The sequence below is a fragment of the Chiloscyllium plagiosum genome, unplaced genomic scaffold (genome assembly GCF_037043375.1).
Source record: "Chiloscyllium plagiosum isolate Xiang-an unplaced genomic scaffold, Cpla_swu_hap1 HiC_scaffold_23, whole genome shotgun sequence".
In the NCBI taxonomy this organism is placed as follows: Eukaryota; Metazoa; Chordata; class Chondrichthyes; order Orectolobiformes; family Hemiscylliidae; genus Chiloscyllium; species Chiloscyllium plagiosum.
This window is the reverse complement of record NW_028270161.1, coordinates 59,875,231-59,901,249: the sequence shown is the minus strand read 5'-3', so window position 1 is coordinate 59,901,249 and position 26,019 is coordinate 59,875,231. Positions and strand designations below refer to the sequence as shown.

The following is a 26,019-nucleotide window of genomic DNA, read 5'->3' as shown; positions in this document are numbered from 1 at the left end:
TGGAGAAAATGCAGAGGCATGGGATTGAGGGTAATTTAGCAGTTTGTATTAGAAACTGGCTTTCTGAAAGAAGACAGCAAGTGGTGGTTGATGGAAAATATTCAGCCTGGAGTCCGGTTACTAGTGGTGTGCCACAAGGATCTGTTTTGGGACCACTGCTGTTTGTCATTTTTATAAATGACTTAGACACTGGCATAAGTGGATGGATTAGTAAACTTGCAGACGTGGAAGAATGTTACGGGTTGCAGGGTGACTTGGATAAACTGCAGAATTGGGCTGAGAGGTGGCAAATGGAGTTCAATGCAGCTAAATGTGAGGTGATCCACTTTGGGAAGCACAACAGGAAGGCAGAGTACTGGGTCGATGGATAGATTCTTGGTAGTGTGGATGTGCAGAGAGATCTTGGAGTCCATGTACATAGATCCCTGAAAGTTGCCACCCAGGTGGATACTGCTGTTAAGAAGGCATTTGGTGTGTTAGGTTTCATTCGTAGAGGGATCGGGTTCTGGAGCCGCGATATCCTGCTGCAACTATACAAAACGCTGGTGTGGCCACACTTGGAATATTGTGTACAGTTCTGGTCCCCATATTTTAGGAAGGATGTGGAAGCATTGGAAAAGGTGCAGAGGAAATCTACCAGGATGTTGCCTGGTCTGGAGGGAAGGTCTTATGAGGAAAGGCTGAGAGACTTGAACCTGTTCTCATTGGCAAGAAGGCGGCTTAGAGGGGATTTGATAGAGACATACAAGATGATCAGGGGATTAGGTAGGGTAGACAGTGAAAGTCTTTTTCCTAGGATGATGATGTCAGCGTGTATGAGGAGGCATAACTACAAATTGAGGGGTGATAGATTTAAGACAGATGTCAGAGGCGGGTTCTTTATGCAGAGAGTGGTAAGGGCGTGGAATGCCTGAACTGTTAATGTAGTCAACTCAGTCACATTAGGGAGATTTAAACAATCCTTAGATAAACACATGGATGATTTTGGGATAGTGTAGGGGGACGAGCTGAGAATAGTTCACAGGTTGGCGCAACATTGAGGGCCGAAGGGCCTGTTCTGCGCTGTATTGTTCTATGTTCTATGCTCCAGCAACTAAGGTGGGAGGTGTGGGCGGCACGGTGGCACAGTGGTTAGCACTGCTGCCTCACAGCGCCAGAGATCCGGGTTCAATTCCCGCCTCAGGCGACTGACTGTGTGGAGTTTGCACGTTCTCCCCGTGTCTGCGTGGGTTTCCTCCGGGTGCTCCGGTTTCCTCCCACAGTCCAAAGATGTGCAGGGTCAGGTGAATTGGCCATACTAAATTGCCCATAGTGTTAGGTAAGGGGTAAATGTAGGGGTATGGGTGGGTTTCGCTTCGGCGGGTCGGTGTGGACTTGTTGGGCCGAAGGGCCTGTTTCCACACTGTAATCTAATCTAATTTCACTTAAAGTTTGTCCACAACTGACTGTCGTCTACTTCTTCCCTCTTCTGCATTACTTAGACACTCCCTAGTCTTGCAGTGCAGTTAGGATGTTTAAGAAGAATGGAAACATTGCAGATAGAGGCTCAGATTTCACCTGAGGATGTTTATGGGAATAGCCTGAGGAATGACAAACCTTGTGCAGGATTACTGGGTTACCAATAAGACCACTACTTGTTAAAATATAACCATGATCAAGAAGTAACATTTGCCTTGCTTAGGAATTTGTCTTAGCTGAGTAAAGTGGGAAAACTTAGGAATAGGACAGTGTAAACAGATACCAAGGCAGCGAGACCATATGAAACTTACATAAAATTTTAAACAGCTTATTTGTGACAATAATGACAAAGACTTTGAGAGTGTTGTTAAAAGACGGAATTAAATGTATAGGTTCCTTTAGGAGGTAAAATCTTTAAGCAATTAGATAAGCAACACAAGTAAATATGAAAAGCATTACTAAACCGAAAGCTATTTGTAAAGAAGTCATCACACAGTCCCCAACTAAGTCATCTTTTTGAAAATTGCCTGTTGTGTTGTGTCTCTCAGAAATTCTGCCTCTAAAAGACATCTCCTGATAAATAGCATTAATCTCTTAGTTCAGACGTGTTATGATACACCTCTGGAGCAGATGGGACTTGAAACCAGACTCACTGCCCAGATCTAGGGACACTACCACAAAAATGCTCACATTTAGTCACAAGATGACTGTAAACAGCCTTAACTGTAATCAGCCAGGTCTAAAAAGCTCTTTATTTTATTCTGAATAGCCCCAGTTGACTGCCCATCACTTGCTGACCCTGAGCTGCAAGCTTTAAACTTAGTTTGGGGTCAGAGCCATGGTAGGAAACCAGCAGAGGCCAGAGGCCAATGGAACCAATTTGTGCTACTGCCCAGATGTGATCCAGACTCAACTTGTTTTAGAAATCCAACCTAGGGAGCCATAACATAGATGATACCAGAGTAGTGCGATGATTCTCCCAAATCCCGTCTGATGGTACTCTGCAGAGACATAGACGTCATTTGACCTCTCCTCAAAAAATTACTCGGAGTTCAACTAGGTCAGGACGAAACTCTTTTCGAATTAATCCTTGCATGAGAAAACTACAATGGTTTCTCTCCATTAACTCCACTTCACTCATTCTAAACAGTTAACAAACTCATAAAATGGTTATCTCTCACACTGTTTGCTCAGCTCTTGAAGGAAATAGTCTTTGAGGAGAAAGTGAGGTCTGCAGATGCTGGAGATCAGAGCTGAAAAGGTGTTGCTGGAACAGCGCAGCAGGTCAGGCAGCATCCAGGGAACAGGAGAATCGACATTTCGGGCATAAGCCTGAAAAAAGGGCTTATGCCCGAAACGTCGATTCTCCTGTTCCCTGGATGCTGCCTGACCTGCTGCGCTGTTCTAGCAACACATTTTCAGGTCTTGAAGGAAATACACATATTTGTGAGTGGGATCCATTTTTCAGCAAATTTACAAATATTTTCAGTGTTTGTCATGAATTTACCCTTTTTGGTTAATTTAGTTTTGCATCATGTTTTACCTAATAGGAGAACATACTCCTGTGTCAGCTACATCATGAAGGAAGGGGAGATTGGAATGTACATGTTATTAATGCATCATTAGTAATGAGAAGTAATCTAAACATGTTATGAAAGACTGAAATGAAAACTGTTACGTACCTTGGTCTCTCGAGATCTGAAACCTTCTAGAAGTGCATGTGGAAGCTTTTTACCATTAAGCAAGAAACTGTGTTCATCAAAAGCTTCTGCAAAGAGGCCCAAATCTGCTAAAACCCTGACCTGTTTACATTTGTTTAAAAAAAGTAAATATCAGTAACTTATTTTACAGCCAAATCTAAACAATTTCTAAGTCACAATGTTTGGGAAAGAGAAATTAATGTATATTTTCCAATCTTAAAATGATTGCAGATTCAAATGAAGGATCAATCATCACTGATGCGATACAGAAATACAAAGACCTCAAAGTCCTATCAGGTTCTGATTTTAAAATCTCTAAATAAGCAACTCATTGACCAAGCATTAAAAGCTACATTTTGAAGAAAATCATCCAAAAAGCACAAAACCCAATAATTTTGTTACCTTCAGTATTCGTCCCCAAACACTCCTATATACGTCACGACAGATTACACTGACAAAGTACTGGTAGAGTGTGAATAAAGGCAGAACCTACCATGTGAAATAAAGATACATAATTAAAACAAGCTTCTTAAAGATGTAAGCTCTGTATAATACAAGACAAAGTGCCATGAAAGGTAGTTTGCTGAGCAGTTCAACCCACTGGGCTGTATTTTACCCCCATCACCACTCGGGTGTAATTTTGGTGGCAGCAAACACAAAAATATCAGGTGGTAAACTCACCATCTTCTTGCCCACCCCTAACCTACTGTCAATAATAGAAAAGACAAACAGGTGTAGGTAAGCTACCCAGCTTTAGGCCTATTGAGGCCAATTATTGAAAGCAAGGTAAATTTTACTTAGATGAAATGGAGTCTTTAAAATATTATACCTTAACCAACTGATAAGGACACACAATGCTGACAGTTTCAGAGATTAGGAAAGAATGTCAGCTTAAAAAGAACCATCTTCAAAATTCGACCTGTATACAAGCATATACTGTAATTTAAATTTGATTTACACCCTCCTTCCCTGGGGCACCACATTAGTGCTCCACCTGTCAACTCCCCCAACAGTATGGCTAAGCTAGCTACCCACAATTGCTGTACAAACTAATCACACGTTATTTAGTCTATTGAAATACATCACAGCGCAAGAATTATTGTCTTCTGTGAAATAATCTTTTTTGCAAAAATGTCAATCAACAAAATAATTTTGCTGTGAAAACACAAAAATACTATTGGAAAAAAATGCCACTGGAACACAGTCAGATTGAATCAATAGACTTCCATCTGATAGAGTCTAAGTCTTTTTTCAATTGATGACTACATAAGTTTTTCTATTCAATCAACAAGTCTATAAGTAAGTAATAATGAGGCAGAGCTGTGGAAGAGAGAAAAGAAAAGGAAGCAGACCCTATACTCCAGATCCCACTCTCTTGTTGGATACCCTGCTTCATGTGCTCAGAGATCTGTGGATCATACATCAGCTAGTTCGGTCACATAAAGATCCACAACAAAAACTTCAGAACCTGAGTAGACAACATCCTGGGGTTGAAAAACAACCAATGATGACAAAACAAGATAAGAAATGGGAACATAAGTAGACTATTATGCCCCTTGAGGTTGCTCAGTCATCCATTATAATAACAGCCTAAACTCTAGTTATGCCCTAAAATTAAAAGAAAATATTGTTTACACTTAATGGACAATTCATTTTTGAAAATGCTCCAAAAAGAACACACAAAAAGAGTTTCTTTTGTAAAGTTCTGCAATGGGCTGAGAAGTGGCAGATGGTGTTTAATTCAGATAAATGCAAGGTGCTGCATTTTGGGAAAGCAAATCTTAGCAGGACTTATACACTTAATGGTAAGGTCCTAGGGAGTGTTGCTGAACAAAGAGACCTTGGAGTGCAGGTTCATAGCTCCTTGAAAGTGGAGTCACAGGTAGATAGGATAGTGAAGAAGGCGTTTGGTATGCTTTCCTTTATTGGTCAGAGACTTGAGTACAGGAGTTGGGAGGTCATGTTGCAGCTGTACAGGACATTGGTTAGGCCACTGTTGGAATATTGCATGCAATTCTGGTCTCCTTCCTATCGGAAAGATGTTGTGAAACTTGTTCAGAAAAGATTTACAAGGATGTTGTCAGGGTTGGAGGATCTGAGCTACAGGGAGAGGTTGAACAGGCTGGGGCTGTTTTCCCTGAAGCGTCAGAGGCTGAGGGGTGACCTTATAGAGGTTTACAAAATTATGAGGGGCACGGATAGGATAAGTAGGCAAAGTCTTTTCCCTGGGGTCGGGGAGTCCAGAACTAGAGGGCATAGGTTTAGGGTGAGAGGGGAAAGATATAAAAGAGACCTAAGGGGCAACTTTTTCACGCAGAGGGTAGTATGTGTATGGAATGAGCTGCCAGCGGATGTGGTGGAGGCTGGTACAATTGCAACATTTAAGAGGCATTTGGATGGGTATATGAATAGGAAGGGTTTGGAGGGATATGGGCCGGGTGCTGGCAGGTGGGATAGATTGGGTTGGGATATCTGGTCGGCATGGACGGGTTGGACTGAAGGGTCTGTTTTCATGCTGTACATCTCTATGACTCTATAACTGATACTTCATCTTGACTTCATTGCAGATCAAGAATCTGTCTAACCCCCAGCTCATTAAATAATGCTGCTTTTTCTGTCAAAGTAGCTTGTTCCATGATTAGATCCAGAACATAAATCATAAGAGCATTATGATATACTCAAAAGCTCCTTGCAATGAAGCCTACATACCATTTGCTTTCCTAATTGCTTGCTGCACCTGCATGCTAACCTTTCCTGACACTTTGACAAGGACTTCCCAGCCTATCATTTAAAAATAATTCTGTCTTTCTGGTTTTCTGTATCAAAGCAGGTAGATTATTCACAATATTTTCCATCTGCCATAGATAGCCCATTCACTTAGTCACTTGCCAAAATTATTGGCCTCCAACAACTAGAACTTCTTTTTTTCTGTACAGTCTGTTCTGACATAACAATGCGATTCTGCGTTAAAAGAAAATTGTGTAATAGCAGCACCTTATAACCCAATTGGACCGGAATTGAAGTATAAGCAATACAGGTAAAGAGATTTTACCAATAATAGTCTAAATTCTTCAATCACATTATAGCCAATTTGTGTTGAAGAAACACGTGCTATTGCAGAACCAATTGTACTGGGCATGACTTCACCAATGGATTCCCACTAACTTTATCTAATTTTTGTTTCTTTTTATGTACTCACTTGTTAAATCCCCCAAAAACTCTAGAGAAATTTGGCAAACATCATTTCCCTTTGCTAAAGCCATGTTAAGCTTGTTTGATCATACTAAGGTTTTCTAAATGTATTGTTAAAACTTTCTTAATACCAAATTGCAGAATTTGAAGAATGACTGATGTCAGGACAACAGACCTATCATTCAATTTTTTTCTCCCCTCCTGTTTTGAATAATTTGCTAACTTCAATATGCTGCAACCGTTCCAGAATCAAGAAAATTTTGGAAAATCTACATTCTCTGCAGCTCTCTTTTAGAATTCTGCAGTCCATCAGACACTGAGAATTTGTCATCTTTAGTTCGTCAAGTTTTTCTCATTATTTTTTTGTCTTGGTATTAATTTGACTTCTACTGTGAAGAAAGACAAAATATTTGTTTGATACTAAGTTAAAAAATCACAGGTTATAGTCCAACAGGTTTATTTGGAAGCACTAGCTTTCGGAGCACTGATCCTCCATCAGGTGGTTGTGTACAGCAAGAAACCGTAACGACCTCCTCAGGAAACAGACATGAGCTGCAATCAACAGGGTTGTCCATTACATCCCAGCAGCCGAAAAACTACGCCATGTTCTTTGCAGTCTACAATATATTCTCATTGAGGATGAGCACCTCACCAAGTCCTTCCACGTGCCTCTATTCCTCACCTTTAAACTACAACCAAGTCACAAACAGATCATTGTTTCTGCAAACTGCTCGGCTTTCAGGACAACACCATACAACCCTGTCACGGCAGATGCTGCAAGGCGTGTCGACACAGATATCACCATTACATATGGGGACACCTCCCATCATGTACACAGCAGGAACTCAGATGACTCGGCCAACATTGTCTATCTCATATGCTGCAGGCAAGGATGCCGTGAGGCACGGTACATTGGCAAGACTGAGCAGAGGCTATGACAATGGATGAATGGACACCGCACAACAATCAACAGCCAGGAGTGTTCCCTCCCAGTTGGAGAACACTTCAGTGGTCCAGGACATTTGACCTCAGACCTTCGGGTGACCATCCTCCAAAGCGGACTTCAAGACAGGCAACGACACAAAGTGACCTAGCAGAGGCTGATAGCCAAGTTCGGTACCCATGAGGATGTTTTCAAGTGGGATGTTGGGTTCATGTCACACTACAGGTGACCCCATTGCACTACACACAGACACACACACAGACACCCTCTCTCATATGCTCACACATGCACACCTACGCATGTAGTCTCTAACAGAGTTATACCCCTCAACACTTACACACAGTCTATCACAGACATTCATACACCCCCACCGCGCGCGCGCACACACACACATACAGATAAATAAGTTTGTGGGATGAATTTGTACTTGCAAACTTATATTTTATTTGCTCAAAAACGACATGAATCCATTTCAGTTTCTGTTAATCCCTTTTTTAGAAAGAGCATCAATGTGAACATTGGGACACAGACAGCCTCACACAGGGCACCTCACATTCTCAATGCATTATCTGAGATGACATGGCACCTATTGTTAAAGCTCACTTGAAAATGTACCTTTTAAAAAAATGTTCTGGGATTTACATATGAAAGAACTGAAACCAACATGGTCATTCTAAAATAGGAGAGACTTAACAAACAATCCTGGTCTTTTTCAATATATAACTTCATTGCATCACACTGTAAATGGTTGCTATAAATTCTGTCTTACGATCTAGTACTCCACAACCACCTGATGAAAGAGCAGTGCCCTGAAAGTTCATGCCTCCAAATAAACCTGTTGGACTATAACCTGGTGTTGTGTGACTTTTAACTTTGTACACCCCAGTCCAATACCGGCACCTCCAAATAATTTGTTCAATACCTTTGACCTTTTCTCAATTCTGATGTCCATTTCTCATCTTAGTCTCTAAGGAATCAATCCTTAGTTAACTCATCTCTCTAAATTTGTAAAAGTCCTTACAGTTGGTTTTGATTGTTCTGGCTATTTTAAGTTCTCCATCTTTTACTTAAATATTCCTAATCCCCGAGCCATCTTGCATTACAATGTTATGAGCCTTTTTTTTTTAAAACATTCTAAACTGTTGTTCAGCTTCTTACTAAGCTATGAATGAACCATTCTTACATTTCTTTAGAAATCAAAATTTAGTATTTTTTGCTGAATAAAAAAGTTTCAGTCATAATGCTCTTTATTTCTCCGGAAATTATGTTTCAAATTTGTTTTACATGGCGATGAATTTAATATTAACAATACAACAGAAATTGAGGTCTAAGAAAAAAATTGGTATAGCAATCTTATTATCTCAGATTTATAATTATTGCATCCTATCTCAGTAATTTTCATACGCTTTGGCCAGTCAGTTAAAGTGGTTTGTTTAATTGTTTATTGTTGTTTAATTGTTTAACATCTGAACTTCATATCTGGAAATGCTGAAAACACAGAGGAGAACAAAAAAGTACACGATGAACAAGTTCAGGAAACCATTGCACTAAATGGCACCAGGTTTTAAGCCTGCCCTGTCATATGCCCTCAGCAGGGACCCGTAATTATGCCCAAAGTATGTGTCCTTTGATTACAACATAAAATACATTTGTAATTGAAGATTTTCCTACCTTCAGGTTTTGCTGAGCACTATATAGCTCATGGAGAAGGAAGTCTAGGCTTCCGACCACTGAGCGTACATCAGCTCGAAATCGGTCTGAAAAAAGGTCAATTCCAGGAATGAGTTCAACAACCTCACAGTCAAATCCTATTTCATAGGATGCATACTCACGATCAGACCTTGGATGTGGAAATGTGGTCCTGAACAAACCCTAAAGTGGTGGGGTTGAGGGGTGGGGAAGTAAAAATACAAATGTTATACTCACTTTTTAGTTTGTTACTTCATATGGTTCTTATTGTTTGTATTTTTCAAACAATATCATAGAATTATCTACAGAGTGATACTAATCTGCAATCTCACTCAAATAAGCCATAAGATTAAATGAGGTGCAGGAAATGGATGTATTGCACTGGGAATTCAGGGTACGGAAGTTAAAATCACCAGTCTGTCTCACACAAGATCTCCTGGACCAAGGACATGTGTTGCTGCAGACCTGCAATTATTGGATAACTTTACTGCACATCTTCATGTCAATGAAGTTTAAAAAGAGAACACATGTTCCACGTTTTTTTTGGTGAGTGCAAAAAGGGGTCAAGTCCAACTAAAATAATTTCCACCCTATCAGACTCATTTCAATCAACACGTTGGAAGGAATTGTCAACAGTGCCAACACTGTACTGCTCAGCTAAAAAGTGATCATTGATAGTTTTATTTGGGTTCAATCAGGCTCATTCCAAGATTATTACAGTTTTAACCCAAATGAGGATAATATCTTTGAATTCCAAAAACAAGGTGAGAGTGATTAGACTTGCCATCAAGGCATCATTTGACTGAAGTTGTCATTAAGAAATCTTGAAATGAAGTTGATGCAAATCAAAAGGAAACCATCTATTGACTGGAGTCATACCTAGCAAAAGGGAAGATGAATGTAATATCTAGACACCAATTACTACACCCACAATCAGGAGAGGTATGGATGGGGTGAATAGAGAAAGTCATTTTCCCAGGGTAGGGGAGTCTACACTAAAGGGCATGGTGAGAAGGGGCAATTTTTCCATACAGGGGTGTTACTGGAGTGAACTGTCAGAGGAACTGTTAGAGGCTGGTATAATTACAACATTTAAAAGGCATCTGGATGGGTACATGTATAGGAAGAGTTTAGAAGGATATGGGCTAAATGCTGGCAAATGGGACTAGAGTGGGTTAGAATATCTGGTTGACATGGACAAGTTGGACCAGAGGGTCTATTTCCATGTTGTACATCTCTATGAGTCTATGATAAGAAGTTCACTGATCATTGCACAGCATCCAGTTTAATTTGTTCAATTCCTTAGATGATGAAGTCTTTTCTGCAGCAAGAGATGTGTAGCATCTCGATTTGGGTGGCAACTAAGAAGTAACATTGCACACCTTATTAATAGCTAAAAAGTGACCATCTTTGAGGCAATCTGACCACCTCCCCATCAGATTCACACCATCAATAACCTAGGGTCTCCACTAACTGGAAATTCAATTCAACATAAATGTCACTGGGACGAGATTTCAGTCAGGGTACTCTGCAATCATTGGTTGGCTTCCTGACTCCTCAAAGCCTCAATATCACAAGGGTAAAGGCCATGATTGTGATGGAATACTCCCTACTTGCCTGATCTGCAACATTCCATCAGCACTCCTGATTACCTGTTGCACCTGTGAGCTAGCTTTCTGTGTTTCATGTACAAGTCTTTTATGTTGCAGATGTCTGAGAGAAGGAAAGATTCTAAGAGAGGGATAAACCAGCCATGGGTAACCTAGGCCTCACTAATAGAGGCATAGAGTAAAAGAGCAATGCTATGATGTTAAATGTATATAAGACACTTGTTTAGCTTCAGCTGGAATACTGCATGGCACTTTGAGCATGGCATTTTCGGAAAGGATGTGAAGGCATTAGAGAGGGCACAGAAGGGGTTTACATGAATAATTCCAAGGACAAAAAATGTTTGTTATGAGAATAGGTTGGAAAAACTGGGACTATTCATTTTGAAGAGAAGGCTGGCGGGAAATCTGATCTAAGCAATCAAAATCATGAGAGACCTGGATAAAGTCAATATGAAGCACATGTTCCCATTTGTGAAAAGATCAAGAACAAAAGGGCACAGGTTTAAAGTAATTTTAGAATAAGTAAAAGTGGTGCGATAAATAACTTTTTCAGGTAGCAAGTGTAAGGGTGTGGAATGCGCCGCCTAAGTGTGGGTTCTACCAAGGCACTCAAAGGGAATTTGATTGTTACCTGAAAGGAATGAGAAGACAGGAGAATTGCACTAAATGGGGTGCTAATTCAGAAAGCTGATGGAGACACCAAGGGGCTGAACATCCTCCTTCTGTGCTTTAATAATTCTGTGATAGATACTCTGTTTTCAAAGAATTCAGGAGAAGACACAGCCTGACATATGCCTTTGATGGAGACAAATGATCAACATGGTTTTCAACAATCAGATGAAGAGCTCAAAAGAGAGAGCTGCTCACCTGTGTTGTAGCTGAATTGTGTCTTCTATATAATCCACCATCACATGTCTCATGCTTATAGAATAACAAACATATGAAATAGGAGCAGGAATAGGCCAGTAAATAAGATCATGGCTGTTGTGATTGTGTTTTGAACTCCACAATCTACTCCTGATAATCAATGATTCCCTTGCCTAACTGGTGATAATTGTCTAACAACACAAACAACAACTTATAAAGGGAATCTGCAAAGACAAACAGGCTTAAGGCAGATTATCTGAGGAGAGGGATGGCAGTAGTTTAAATGTAAATACCAAAGTAATGTAAATACCATGTAAATATCAAATAGGTAGCAAACAGATGTGCTGAAAATGTGTTGCTGGAAAAGCGCAGCAGGTTAGGCAGCATCCAGGGAACAGGAGAATCGACGTTTCGGGCATAAGCCCTTCTTCAGGACTGAAGAAGGGCTTATGCCCGAAATGTCGATTCTCCTGTTCCCTGGATGCTGCCTAACCTGCTGCGTTTTTCCAGCAACACATTTTCAGCTCTGATCGCCAGCATTTGCAGACCTCACTTTCTCAGCAAACAGATGTGTTCTAGTGGGGTCATCAGTATATTTATACCTTGAAGAAAAATGATGACAAGATGCAACAATCAAGTCTGAAGCTGAAGTTGGATGATGTAATAAACCTAAATCAAAGCAGAGCACATTAGTTAAACATTTGTCCATATTAATTAGAGAGAGAAAGAGATGCTCAAGGGTAGTTGAAAAGATTATATTATAGGTAAATTCACTGGGTTATAACTTTTAAATTAATTCAACCAATCAGACAATACAGACAATACAGAAAATATACAAAAAAAACCGAGGAACATGCAACAAACAAGAACAAAATTGTCGACTTAATTATGTGCTGTTAACTTCAAGCTATGTAAATGAGATGATATGGGTGAAATAATTTGATAGCTGAGATTTCCCAGATGAATCTGCCCATTCAATCAGGCATAAGGAATTAATCTTCTTAATCTAGCAGCTGATAACATACTGTACTAAAATGCATGAAACAAAATTATCATACTTCACTAATTCAATTTGGGCATCACTTGTAACACTAGCACTTATGATCCATTTTAAATTGCCTAGAAGACATAATAAGTCATCACTGGAGTACAATAAAGGAGGCAGTTAAGAGTTCATCACTTTGCGGAGTCAGGAGTCACAGTGTCAGCCAAATCAGGTGAGTGCAGCAGATTTCATTTCATAAAAGGCTTTGGTGAGTTTTTCATTGTACTTTTATGATCTCTATTAATTTATTTATTAATAGAAACTAAATGTTCCCTCTTTGGTGAGACTGAAACCCATGAGGACAGCACATTCAGAGGAGTGACCACATGCAGGCTAGGAGCATGGAGCCATAAAGGTAATGAGTGACCTCCAGGCAGTCCAAGAGAATCAGGCAGAGAGTTCAGGAATTCCCTGAGGACCCACTCCTAAATTGTCTTTCCATTTTAGGTAATGCTGAGGCCATTAATTACTGGAAGAGGTACAGCTGAAGACATTATATGCAGCTTACCTGCAAATGAGGGGGGAGTATCGAGGGAAACATCAGTATTGAAAGGGCATCCATTAGTCAGACAGACAGGGGTTTCTGGGCCATATCTACTACTCTCCTTGGTATCAGGGTTGAAGAGGGTGATGCTGGAAAAGCACAGCCAGTCAGGCAGCATCCAAGGAGCAGAAGAATTGATGTTTCAGGCAGAAGCCCTTCATCAGGATTCCGGAAGGGCTTATGTCCGAAGTATCGATTCTCCTACTCCTCGGATGCTGCCTGACCGGCTGTGCTTTTCTACTGCCACACGCTTTGACTCTGATCTTACTTTAGAATGCCTTTTTCTATGTTCTTTACCTACACCCACACTCCTCGGCCCTGTTATGACATGGGTTGTTTTCAGCATAGCGAACCTATTTTCAACAACTTACGGTCCCCAATATCAGTTTTTCATTCTCCCTGGCATGCCGTCACCATCCCTTCGCGTGCCTAATCATTGTTTTATCTTCCTGGGCTCCTCCACTTATTGGCTAACACCTTTTCAGCCCCCATCCCCGGTCTTCAGATTAAATAACTTCATTATTATTATTTCTGAAGAAGAGTCACTAGAGTCAAAATATTAACTCTGTTTTCTCTCCATAGATCCTGTAAGATCTGCTGAGATTCTCCAGCAATTTCTGTTTTTTATGTGATAACAATAGGAGAATTGAGCAATCGAACACATGGCTGGAAACCTGGACGAAGGATGACAGATTTCTTAGGCAGTGGAACTGATTTTGGGCAAAATGGGACCAGTACAGGCTAGACAGTCTCCATCTAAGCAGGACTGGAATGAATATTGTGCGGTTAGGGACAGTTTAAACTATATTGGCAAGGTGCTGGGAACCTGAGGACAGGCTCAGATAGGATAAATTCAGAGCAGGGAATTAGAGACAGAAAATTGGTGATAAACTCTGACAGACAGAAAAGATAAATGTACAACACAGAATTCTCACAGTGTTATCGAAAGGATTAGAGAGTCATATAGCACAGGAAGCAAAGAGTGGGAATAAATGAGTGCTATTCTGGTTGGCAATCAGTAACTAGTGGTGTGCCTCAGGAATAAGTGTTGGGACCGCAATTATTCACAATTTATATAGATGATTTGGAGTTGGGGATCACATGTAGGGTGTCAAAGTTTGCAGATGACACTAAGATGAATGGCAGAGCAAAATGTGCAGCGGACTGTGAAACTTTGCAGAGGAACACAGATATTTTAAGTGAGTGGGCAAAGGTCTGGCAGATGGAATACAATGTTAGTAAATGTGAAGTCATCCATTTTGGAAGGAATAACAGTAATATGGACTACTATTTAAATGGTAAAAAATTGCAGCACGCTGCTATGCAGAGGGACCGGGGTGTCCTTGTGTGTGAATCAGAGAAGGTTGGCCTGCAGGTGCAACAGGTAATTAGGAAGACAAATGGAATTTTATCCTTCATTGCTAAAAGGATTGAGCTTAAAAGCAGGGAGGTTATGTTGCAGCTGTACATGGTGCTGGTGAGGCCACACTTGGAGTACTGCGTGCAGTTTTGGTCTCGAGAAAGGACGTGTTGGCACTAGAGGGAGTGCAAAGGAGGTTCACTAGCTTAATTCGGAGTTGGGGATTGGCTTATGAGGAGAGACTGAGTAGACTGGGATTATATTCATTAGAATCTAGAAGAATGAGGGGGTATCTTATAGAAACATATAAAATTATGAAGGGAATAGATAAGATTGATGTGGAGAAGATGTTTCCACTGGCAGGTGAAACTAGGACAAGAGGGCATATCCTCAAAATTAGGCACAGCAGATTTAGGACTAAATTGAGAAGGAGCTTCTTCATCCAGAGAATTGCAAATTATGGACTTCCTTGCCCAGTGAAGTGATTGAGGCTTCCTCAGTAAATGTTTTAAAAGTTAAGATAGATAATTTTTTGAACAGCAAAGGAATTAAGGGTTCCAGTAAGAGGGCGGTTAAGTGGAGCTGAGTCCACACAAAGATCACCCATGATCTTACTGAATGGCGGAGCAGGCTTGAAGGGCCAGACAGTCTACTCCTGCTTCTAGTTCTTATGTATTTGGAGAGTATTATAGACTGCCAAAGCATGGGAGGGAGATAGAAGAGCAAATATGTAGGCACATTTCTTGATTACAAACAATATGGCAACAATGGTTGGTGCTTCAGCTACCTAATATCAACTGGGATATGGACAGTGTGAAAAGCACAGTGTACAAAATTCTCAAACTAATTCAAGAAAACATTCCTAGCCAGCACTTAACAAGCCCAATGAGAAGGGATGCAGTTCTAGTTTCAGTCTTAGAAAATGTGCAGGCCAAGTGGATGAAGTAACAGCAGGTGAACATTATGAAGACAGTGACCATAATAGTTGGATTCAGCTTGACCCCTGCAGGACCCAAGAGGGCACAGAACTGTCAGTCAGAAAAACACATTTCAAAACATCACACTTTGGTTTCTGCCACTCAGCCAATTGTGGATCCAATTTGCCAAATTTCCTTGGATCCCATGGGCTCCTACCTTTTCTTTCAGTCTCCCATGTAGGACCTCATCAAAAGCTTTGCTGAAATCCAAGTAGATTATATCAAAAGCATTGCCCACATCTATGAGATGTGAGGAAAAAACCTTTTCATCCAGAGTGTGGAATTCAGGAACTCACTGCCTGTAAGGGCAGTACAGGCAGAAACTCTCATAAGATACAAGAAGTATGTAGATGTGCACTATACATGATTATGGGCCAAGTGCTGGTAAAATGTTAGTTGGTTGTTTTTGTCTGATGTGGATGCAATGGGTTGAAGGGCCTTTTCCCCTATTATAGATCTCTATGACTCTATTTTATAATTTGATATATGGTGATACTTACTGAGCTATTTTTGCAGATAAGACTCCAGCTTGTAAACAACCCCAAATTCCAGCTCGATCTAGTAAGGCTTCACTGTAATCTTTGGAATGCTCCAATGAAATGCTGCTGCTGCTTTCCAACTGTTTCCATTTATGGATAAAGTCAGTCATGTTTAATATTGCATCAATTGCTTGGCACCAACATCCAATAGCTGCTCTGTAAAATAAAATATTTTTTCTTATATGTATGTTATGACATCAATTACAAAAAAATTAGGTTGCCCAACTCTCTTGCTTTGGAATGGGAGTTAACTGGAATGACTAATTTGTTTCCCAATATCGGCTATTGGTGAGTATTGGGGTCGAGAGTGTGGTGCTGGAAAAGCACAGCAGGTCAGGTAGCATCCGAGGAGCAGGAGAATCAATGTTTCAGGCAAAAGCCGTTCATCAGATGTACATGTTTGTTGCCAATTCTCATTATCTGGGCCTTTGAGGTATCCTTGTTTAATTGTCGTTTGCATGGATGGCAGCAATACTTGGAGATATAATGAGTTCCAAAAAAGGTCCAAGAAGGGAGAGAGAAAAAAACGCGTGTTGGAGGAGGAGGAGGGAAAGAGAGAGAGAGAGTAAAACACTAACAGGATAGCCAGAAGGGACCTGAAGAAAGGGATTAGGAGAGCTAAGAGAGGGCATGAAAAATCTTTGGCAGATAGGATCAAGGATAACCCAAAGGCATTTTATGCGTATGTGAGAAACATGAGAATGACGAGAACGAGGGTAGGTCCGATCAAGGACAATAGTGGGAGACTGTGTATTGAGTCGGAAGAGATAGGTGAGGTCTTGAATGAGTACTTTTCTTCAGTATTTACAAACGAGAGGGACCGTATTGTTGAAGAGGAGAGTGTGAAACGGACTGGTAAGCTAGAGGAGATATTTGTTAGGAAGGAAGATGTGTTGGACATTTTGAACAACTTGAGGATAGACAAGTCCCCTGGGCCTGACGGGATATATCCTAGGATTATGTGGGAAGCAAGAGAGGAAATTGCAGTACCGTTGGCAATGATCTTTTCGTCTTCATTGTCAACGGGGGTGATACCAGGGGACTGGAGAGTGGCAAATGTTGTGCCCCTGTTCAAAAAAGGGAATAGGGATAACCCCGGGAATTACAGGCCAGTTAGTCTTACTTCGGTGGTAGGTAAAGTAATGGAAAGGGTACTGAGGGATAGGATTTATGAGTATCTGGAAAGGCACTGCTTGATTAGGGACAGCCAGCACGGATTTGTGAAGGGTAGGTCTTGCCTTACAAGTCTGATTGAATTCTTTGAGGAGGTGACCAAGCATGTGGATGAGGGTAGAGCAGTGGATGTAGTATACATGGATTTTAGTAAGACATTTGATAAGGTTCCCCATGGTAGGCTTATGCGGAAAGTCAGGAGGCATGGGATAGAGGGAAATTTGGCCAATTGGATAGAAAACTGGCTAACCGGTCGAAGTCAGAGAGTGGTGGTAGATATTCAGCCTGGAGTCCAGTTACAAGTGGAGTTCCGCAGGGATCAGTTCTGGGTCCTTTGCTGTTTGTAATTTTTATTAATGACTTGGATGAGGGAGTCGAAGGGTGGGTCAGTAAATTTGCAGATGATACGAAGATTGGTGGAGTTGTGGATAGTGAGGAACAGTTGTGACTGTTGTCGGCTGCAAAGGGACTTAGATATGATGCAGAGCTGGGCTGAGGAGTGGCAGATGGAGTTCAACCCTGCCAAGTGTAAGGTTGTCCATTTTGGAAAGACAAATAAGAATGCGGAATACAGGGTTAACGGTAGGGTTCTTAGTGAGGTGGAGGAACAGAGGGATCTTGGGGTCCATGTTCATAGATCTTTGAAAGTTGCCACTCAAGCGGATAGAGCTTGTAAGAAGGCCTATGGTGTATTAGCGTTCATTAGCAGAGGGATTGAATTCAAGAGTCGTGAAGTGATGTTGCAACTGTACAGGACTTTGGTTAGGCCACATTTGGAGTACTGTGTGCAGTTCTGGTCGCCTCACTTTAGGAAAGATGTGGAAGCTTTGGAGAGGGTGCAGAGAAGATTTACCAGGATGTTGCCTGGAATGGAGAATAGGTCGTACGAGGATAGGTTGAGAGTGCTAGGCCTTTTCTCGTTGGAACGGCGAAGGATGAGGGGTGACTTGATAGAGGTTTATAAGATGATCAGAGGAATAGATAGAGTAGACAGTCAGAATCTTTTTCCCCGGATACAACAGAGTGTTACAAGGGGACATAAATTTAAGGTGAAGGGTGGAAGGTATAGGGGAGATGTCAGGGGTGGGCTCTTTACCCAGAGAGTGGTGGGGGCATGGAATGCGCTGCCTGTGGGAGTGGTAGAGTCAGAATCTTTGGTGACCTTTAAGCGGCAATTGGATAGGTACATGGATGGGTGCTTAAGCTAGGACAAATGTTCGGCATAACCTCGTGGGCCGAAGGGCCTGTTCTGTGCTGTATTGTTCTATGTTCTATGTTCTAACTGGGTGAGTTAGGAGAAAGAAAACCAACTAAGTACACTGCATCACGATGGTAGTCGAGGAAACGATTTTATAAGCATCTGGCTCTCTAATTAACAGTCAGGTCTGATTACTAATCAGTGATGGGTCCTTGACTCATGATGTCTCCATTCTGATTCTGTGAGCAGTAAGGAGAATATTAAAATCTCAGATTAAGAGGATGTTCTGGAGCAGAGCACTGAAATAGAAAATAAACTGCTTTATAAGTGGTGATAGTTTACAGTTGAAGCACAATGCCAGTGAAGGATAGGAAGACCAAAGACCACCTTGTATGATATATGAGCTAAGGAGTAGGATGAAGTGTTATGATCATTTTGTGAGAAGCACAGATGACTTAACAAGCAAACAATGCTTCAAACAGAAAGAGAAATTTTCACTTTAAACAGCTTCTCAGGACTTACAAGCTTTCACCTTCCCACTCAATTGATTTTGTTCCTGTGCTCCCCTACAGCTGTACTCCCCGTACAGTTTGCAGTGCTAATACACATCTCTAGAAATCCTCTTTCACTCAGGTCATGTCAATCCTAATTGCACAATTTTTGAGAATTACCACTCCAGTAATGAAGCAATCAAAACCAGTGTATGATCTGGTCCTCTGATATAAGCTCTCAGCTCTTGCATGCCTCAGATATATGCACTACCTTTTAGGATTCAATTCCTTTTAGCTTGGTCATATATCACTGCTCCAAGAATTTGTGGAATTCTGTTTCTCTTCTTACTGCCAAATAATAAGCGTAAATAATAATAGTAAACGTTTCATAGAGAGGTTTTCTTTGGGTAATAAGAAATACTCCTGCACATGGCTTGATGAGCCATGACCTGGGAGCTATACCAACAAGAAAGAAGTTAAAATAGAAGCCAGATACACTGAAGAGTTAAATGCAGGACTGGGGAAGGGAGAAGGTGACGAGCACACACATGTAGAAAGCAGCAATACAGATAGAGGAGAACAGAACATGTAAAATGAAATCAGCAAAATTCTCTACTGTTCCCAGAATCACTGAATGGATCCATCATGAGTCAAGGATGCATCACTAATTAATCATTAGACCTGACTGCTGGTTGGAGAATCAGATGCTTGTAAAATCTTTTCGTCGGCTACCAGTGTGATGCAGTGCATTTAGTCATTTTTCTTTCTCCTAACTCACCTAATTAGTGTTGTTCTTCATCTCTTTCTCTCTCCCCCCATTAAGTATAGGAGTTGGGATCTTATGTTGAGGTTGTACATGACATTGGAGAGGTCACTTTTGAAGGACTATGTACAATTCTGGTTGCCTGCTATAGGAAGGCCAAAGTGGCTACTGATGAAGAGATCCAACACTGCCTCCAGTGTGCTAACACAACGTTCAACCATATTATGAAAAAGGTGTTTGAGGACAACAACATCATATTTGACCTCAAGCTAATGGTTTATAGAGCTGTGATAGTTCCCACCATCCTACATGATTCTAAGACATGGTCTGTCTACAGCAGACACCTCAAGGTGCTGCAGCAGTACCATCAAGGCTGCCTGCTCAAGATCCAATGAATCTGCTGGGAAAAAAGATGCACCATTACCAGTGTCCTCGACCAGGCAGAAATCCCCAACATTGAGGCACTGACCACCCTTGAATGGTTACGATGGGCTGGGCACATCATCCGCGTGACCGACATGAGACTCCCCAGTTGATGCTCTTCTCCCAGCTGCAAAACAGCAGGTGAGCCCCAAGTGAACAGAGGAAGCACTTCAGTGATACCCTCAAGGCCTCACTGGCAAAGTGCGGCATTCCCACAGACACCGGGGAATCATTGACCCAAGACAGTTCAAAGTGGAGGAGAAGTATTCGGAATGGCATTGCGCACCTCGAGACTTGCCATCCAGAAAAATCTGAAGCCAAGCAAAACCAGTGAAAGCAGCACGCTACCATACCAATACCTCACACATGTCTTCCCACAACCAACTTCTTCCCCAAGTGTAAGAGAGCGTGTGGTAGCCGCATTAGTCTGTTCAGCCACCGATGGACTCACCCTGAGACTGGAAGAGTCATCCTCATCTACGAGGGACTGCCAATGATCATGGTGCAATAAGAAGGATATTATTAAACTGGATAGGATTCAGAAAAGATATATCAGGATATTGCCGGGTCCTGAGGGTATGAGTTATAAGGAGAGATTGGATAGGCTGGGACATTTTTTTTCCAGGAGCATAGGTAATTGAGGTTTATAAAATATGAGGGCATAAGTAAGGTAAATAGCAAAGGTCTTTTCCCTACGATGAGAGAGTTCAAAAATAGGAGGCAAGGGGAGAAAGATTTAAAAGGGTCCTGAGGAGCAACATTTTCACACAGAGTGTGGTTTGTACGTTTATAAACTGTCAAAGGAAGATACAGGCACAGTTGCACTGCTGCCTCACAGCGCCAGAGACCCGGGTTCAATTCCCGACTCAGGCGACTGACTGTGTGGAGTTTGCACATTCTCCCCGTGTCTGCGTGGGTTTCCTCCGGGTGCTCCGGTTTCCTCCCACAGTCCAAAGATGTGCAGGTTAGGTGAATTGGCCATGCTAAATTGCCCGTAGTGTTAGGTAAAGGGGTAAATGTAGGGGTATGGGTGGGTTGCGCTTCGGTGGGTTGGTGTGGACTTGTTGGGCCGAAGGGCCTGTTTCCACACTGTAAGTAATCTAAATCTAAATTTAAAGATTTTTGGACAGGTACATGAATTGGAAAGGTTTAGATATTTATGGGCCAAATGCAGGCAAGTGGAATTAGTACGGGAAACTTGGTCAGCATGTTTGAGTTAGGCCAAAGGGTTTTTTCCATGCTTTATTTCTCTACGAGCCTGTAGAACTACAGTTGATTACACTGAGGCAAACATTTAAAAATCCTTTTCAAACAAACAACCTTAAACACAATTACAGACTCCACAGGAATTAAATTAATTAAAACATTTTCTTACTGTATTGATTCCTAATCAAAGGCAAATACAGATGCAGAAAAAGAGTGTCTGTTAAATGTTATATTAATAACATGTGAGAATCAGGAGGAACAGTGAATGCTCAAAAGGGAAAATGAAAAAGAAATAAGAGAAAGAGAGCTAACATGGGAAGATTTTGGAAGATAACAGAAAAGGAAATGAAAGAGTCTTTTAAAAATCTATAAAGAGTAAAAGTGAGTAAAATAGAATGGGGACCAAAAGGGGATTAATGCATGAAAGTAAAGGCAATGGTCTCCACTCAATTTATTATTTTCTTGTTTGGAATGCTCCCAAGAAATCGATACTCCAACACATACAAAATAAATAAAATTAAATGCATTGAAGTCTTCCCAATTTACTTCAAACTTTACAACATGGGGTTCAAATATCTAACGGCATTTTAAATATACCTCCTGTTTCCCGCATAGAAGTGAACGTTTCCTTGTTCGTGGAGGGCCTGTGCACACAAACTCCTTCGACCATTTATTCGAAGTAATTCTATTTACAAGCACACAAAAAGCAACATCAAAATGCACTTCTTGTATATTCTATAACATTTTAGAAACTTATATTCAGAACAGCCTATTATTGCCTATATTGATCAAACATGCAATTCAGATATATTTTAGATCTTTTTAGAAACAAATATTCAGAATAGCCTTCAAATCCTTTCCTTGATTTTTTTTCATTCCCATGTTACTGGTTCATCAAAATAGAGTTGGTTTATTTTGAGTATTGTTACACAAGGATAATGGAGGCTTTGTTTCTGATTTATCTTCTCTCCTTTTCACGTGAAAACAGAGATGCGTTCTAGAGAGTGGTTCCACAGATGCCATCAACACTTGACTATTTCATGGGCATAAACCATGAGTGATAGCTGCTGTTTGAGTGTGTGAGCATTACAACAAAGCCACAATTATCTTGTGTGTACTTCACAATGAAAGCCAGTAAATAGTATTCTACAAAAGGAACCCGAAATGATTTTCCTTTCTATCACTTTGAAACAAAAAAGTAAACTACAAACATTGAAATAACAACACTGAAATAACTCCATAAAGCTGGGATCCCATCACCAAGTCACCCTTTATTTACACGTGGAGAGTACTTAACACTGAACCGACTCCCTCAGAGCCACTCTCAGAGTGAACAGGATATCTGACACTCCTGTTAGCCAGGGCTTCCTGATTGGACCAGATTAACAGTCCCAATCAGGAAACTCATATTTGATGAGATCCACCTGGCTGGCTTGTCACAATCACTACATCCCTCCCCATGAGTCCAAGCAAACAGGCCAGTTTGTTTTTGTAGCTCCTCCTGGGGTTCTTTAGCACTGGGTCAGATTTCTCCAATTCTGCCTCTGATACAGGTAGCATGCAATAGACAATAGACAATAGACAAAGGACAACATTCTGCCCTTCGAGCCTGCACCACCATTCAATATGATCATGGCTGATCATCCTTAAGCAGTATCCTGTTCCTGCCTTATCTCCATAACCCTTGATTCCACTATCCTTGAGAGCTCTATCCAACTCTTTCTTAAATGAATCCAGAGACTGGGCCTCCACTGCCCTCTGGGACAGAGCATTCCACACAGCCACCACTCTCTGGGTGAAGAAGTTTCTCCTCATCTCTGTCCTAAATGGTCTACCCCGTATTTTTAAGCTGTGTCCTCTGGTTCGGGACTCACCTATCAGTGGAAACATGTTACCTGCCTCCAGAGTGTCCAATCCTTTAATAATCTTATACGTCTCAATCAGATCCCCTCTTAGTCTTCTAAACTCAAGGGTATACAAGCCCAGTCACTCCAGTCTTTCAGCGTAAGGTAGTCCTGCCATTCCAGGAATTGACCTCATGAACCTGCGCTGCACTCCCTCAATAGCCAGAATGTCTTTCCTCAAATTTGGAGGCCAGAACTGCACACAATGCTCCAGGTCTCACCAGGGCCCTGTACAGCTGCAGAAGAACCTCTTTGCTTCTATATTCAATCCCTCTTGTTATGAAGGCCAGCATGCTATTAGCCTTCTTCACTACATGCAGCACACAATAGCTCACCTCTTGCACCTGGACCATCTCAGAAGAAATTCATTCTTCTTTTCAGACAGCAAAAGCGATTGGGTGGCAATATCCACCACGTCCATCTCAGATTCCAAGATACCCAGGAGTTATGGATTAGTCGGAAAGGCAGTTGAGGAACCAGGTACATTTGCTCCCGCACCTTTTAAGATTTTGCAGCTTTCAGATCATTCATATGCTTATTCAGGACCATCATACCTGCCCAAACCTCATACACCACTGGACCTGACCTCACATCAATCATGCCTGTTACCTATTCCCGTGGTTCCGACACCAAACTTCATCTCCTAAAGTAATCTCTCGCTTTGCGCAATCTTGTGTCCAGCGCTGGCATACCTGATGCTGTTCCACCCTCTCCCCCACCCTCACGTCTAGGTAAATCAGATTTGATCTGGTATGGAATCTTCACCACATTCACTACAGCTCTGCTGTAGCTATCCCTGTAATTGCATGAGGGGTGGTCCTGTTATCAAATATGAACCGGAACAGTTTGGTATCTGGTGAAGCTGTTGGCAGTTTCTTTAAGCCTGCCTTCAAAGTGTGGATTGCTCTTTCTGCCAGATCATTGGATAGTGAATGACATGTCAAAGGTCATAGCCATTTGTCAAATATGTCAAATACCTCATATGTCAAATACCATTTGACTTTGGGAAACACTCAGATTTTATGCTGGTAAAAGACGTCCTGTTATTTATGACCAGCACTGCCTTGTTCTCTCCAAGCAGACCTAGCATCAGCTGTGGTCCATTATTATTATGAAGTTACATATGTAAAGGTATTGGTGGAACCTCCTGATTCTAAATACGACCGCCAAATCTTTGTTCTCTATCTAAGCATATTTGTGCTCTGCATTAGCCAAAATCCTGGATGTATACATTATTGAGCATTCTTCTCCTCTGGACATATGCTAATACTACCTCGATGCAATACAGGGAGGGAGCGCTTGTCAATACCAGGTCTCACTTGGGGTCATGGTGTGCCAACACCATTGAGGATGATAGCTGTTTCATCACTTCCCTGAAAGCTATGGCTTGGCTGCATGACCATTTCCAAGGCTGACTCTTTTTTTTAAAGAGTTGATACAAATGTGTCAGGATGGGCGCCAGGTTATGTGTGAACTTTTCATAGTAATTCGTCAGCCCAAGAAAGGGCCTAAGCTCCTGTACACACATGGGAGACAGGGCACCTTTGATTACCTTCACTTTATCTTCCAATGGATGTAATCCAGTCTTGTTGACTCTGTGGTCCAAGTAAATCACTTGGGGAGTGTGGAACAACATTTTTCTCTTCTAAGAAATATCTAAGGACTATGTCCAGTCCTCTAACTACTCCTTATTGGTCTTCACTATTATTAGAACATCATTTTGATAAATGGCAACCTTGTAAAATGTTCTCTATCGTCCACTGAAAAACTGCATAGGCTGATGATATCCCAAATTGCAGTCTTGTATATTGGTACAAACTCTTTTGAGTATCAATGACAGCATACTTCTGGAAATCCTCATCTAACTGTAATTGCAAATACAAATGGCTCATTTCCAGCTTCATGAGGGACAGCCCCATCAATAGATTTGCATATAAATCCTTGATGCGAGTGACTAGGCATTTATCCAGCTGCAAAAACCAATTTATCATCTGTTTAAAATCCCTGCAAAGGCAAACCAACCCATCTGGCTTCACAACCAGTGCTGCCCATTCCACAAACTAGACTGGTTTGATGATTCCTTCACTTTCCAGCTTTCTAATTTCTGCCTCTATTTTTTTCCCATAAGGAAAATGGTACTGGGCAGGCCTTGCAGAATTGTGGAATTACTTCCTGGTCAACAAGCAGGTAGCCTTGGCTCCTCGACCTTCCTGAAAAACCTCCAGATATTTAATTAGGACTTCACTCACTTCACTTTTCTAATTGAAAAATGCTGAGCCAATCAAGGTGAATCTTTCCCAACCCATCAAGCTTGGGCCTAAACCTTGCATTACAATCACTGGTAAATGAACCAGCTGCTTCTTTTAAGAGATCGGAACTGAAGTTACACTCTCAACCTGTAAGGGTTACCCAGTACAGTTTCTTAATCTCACCAAGATCTCATGCAAACATTAGGGTTAGAGTCCAGAATGAATTTTGTTAAAGACTGGTTCTGCAATCACTGAAAAATCACACCAGTACTGACATTCATTAGAACTGGGTGACCATTTAACCAGATGATTATTTTGATTGCTTCTGATTTGGATGTTGCTAAGCAAGCTAACTGTTCCAAACCAGATGTAGGTGGGCTTTCCAGGGTGTGCACTCTTCTGTATACCAGCTTATAAGTTCTCTAACTCAGTTTAGGTCTACTGGGACTTTTTTGCTTTCTCGAATCTGCACACCAGCAGCAACTTGCCAGCCCAGATCCTGAAGAAAAGTTTCACTGTTTGGCCAAAGCTTGGCATTGTTTGGGGTTTTGCTGTGCGCTGAACCAGAGTCCCTCTGTTCAGGATATGCCTTGAGTGAGGTTATGCAATTGCCTGCACTATGCGGTGTCCCCCAAGCTCCATTGGAATGGAGAGGGTGTCCGTCCACCTCCAGCAACTCATATGTTCC

The 26,019-nt window shown here is 41.4% G+C and overlaps 1 protein-coding gene across 1 annotated transcript in view; it reads right to left on the bottom strand.

The window, feature by feature from the left end:
• cfap54 (cilia and flagella associated 54) overlaps positions 1-26,019 on the bottom strand; it is a 527,984-nt gene that overhangs the window by 201,242 nt on the left and 300,723 nt on the right. Inside the window, exons 43-48 of the mRNA XM_087999737.1 lie at positions 21,776-21,863; positions 15,886-16,080; positions 12,062-12,128; positions 8,965-9,165; positions 3,561-3,647; positions 3,141-3,260 (exon numbers count right to left, since the gene is read on the bottom strand). Coding sequence (XP_087855863.1) covers positions 3,141-3,260; positions 3,561-3,647; positions 8,965-9,165; positions 12,062-12,128; positions 15,886-16,080; positions 21,776-21,863 — 758 coding nt within the window. The remainder of the gene's footprint in view (positions 1-3,140; positions 3,261-3,560; positions 3,648-8,964; positions 9,166-12,061; positions 12,129-15,885; positions 16,081-21,775; positions 21,864-26,019) is intronic.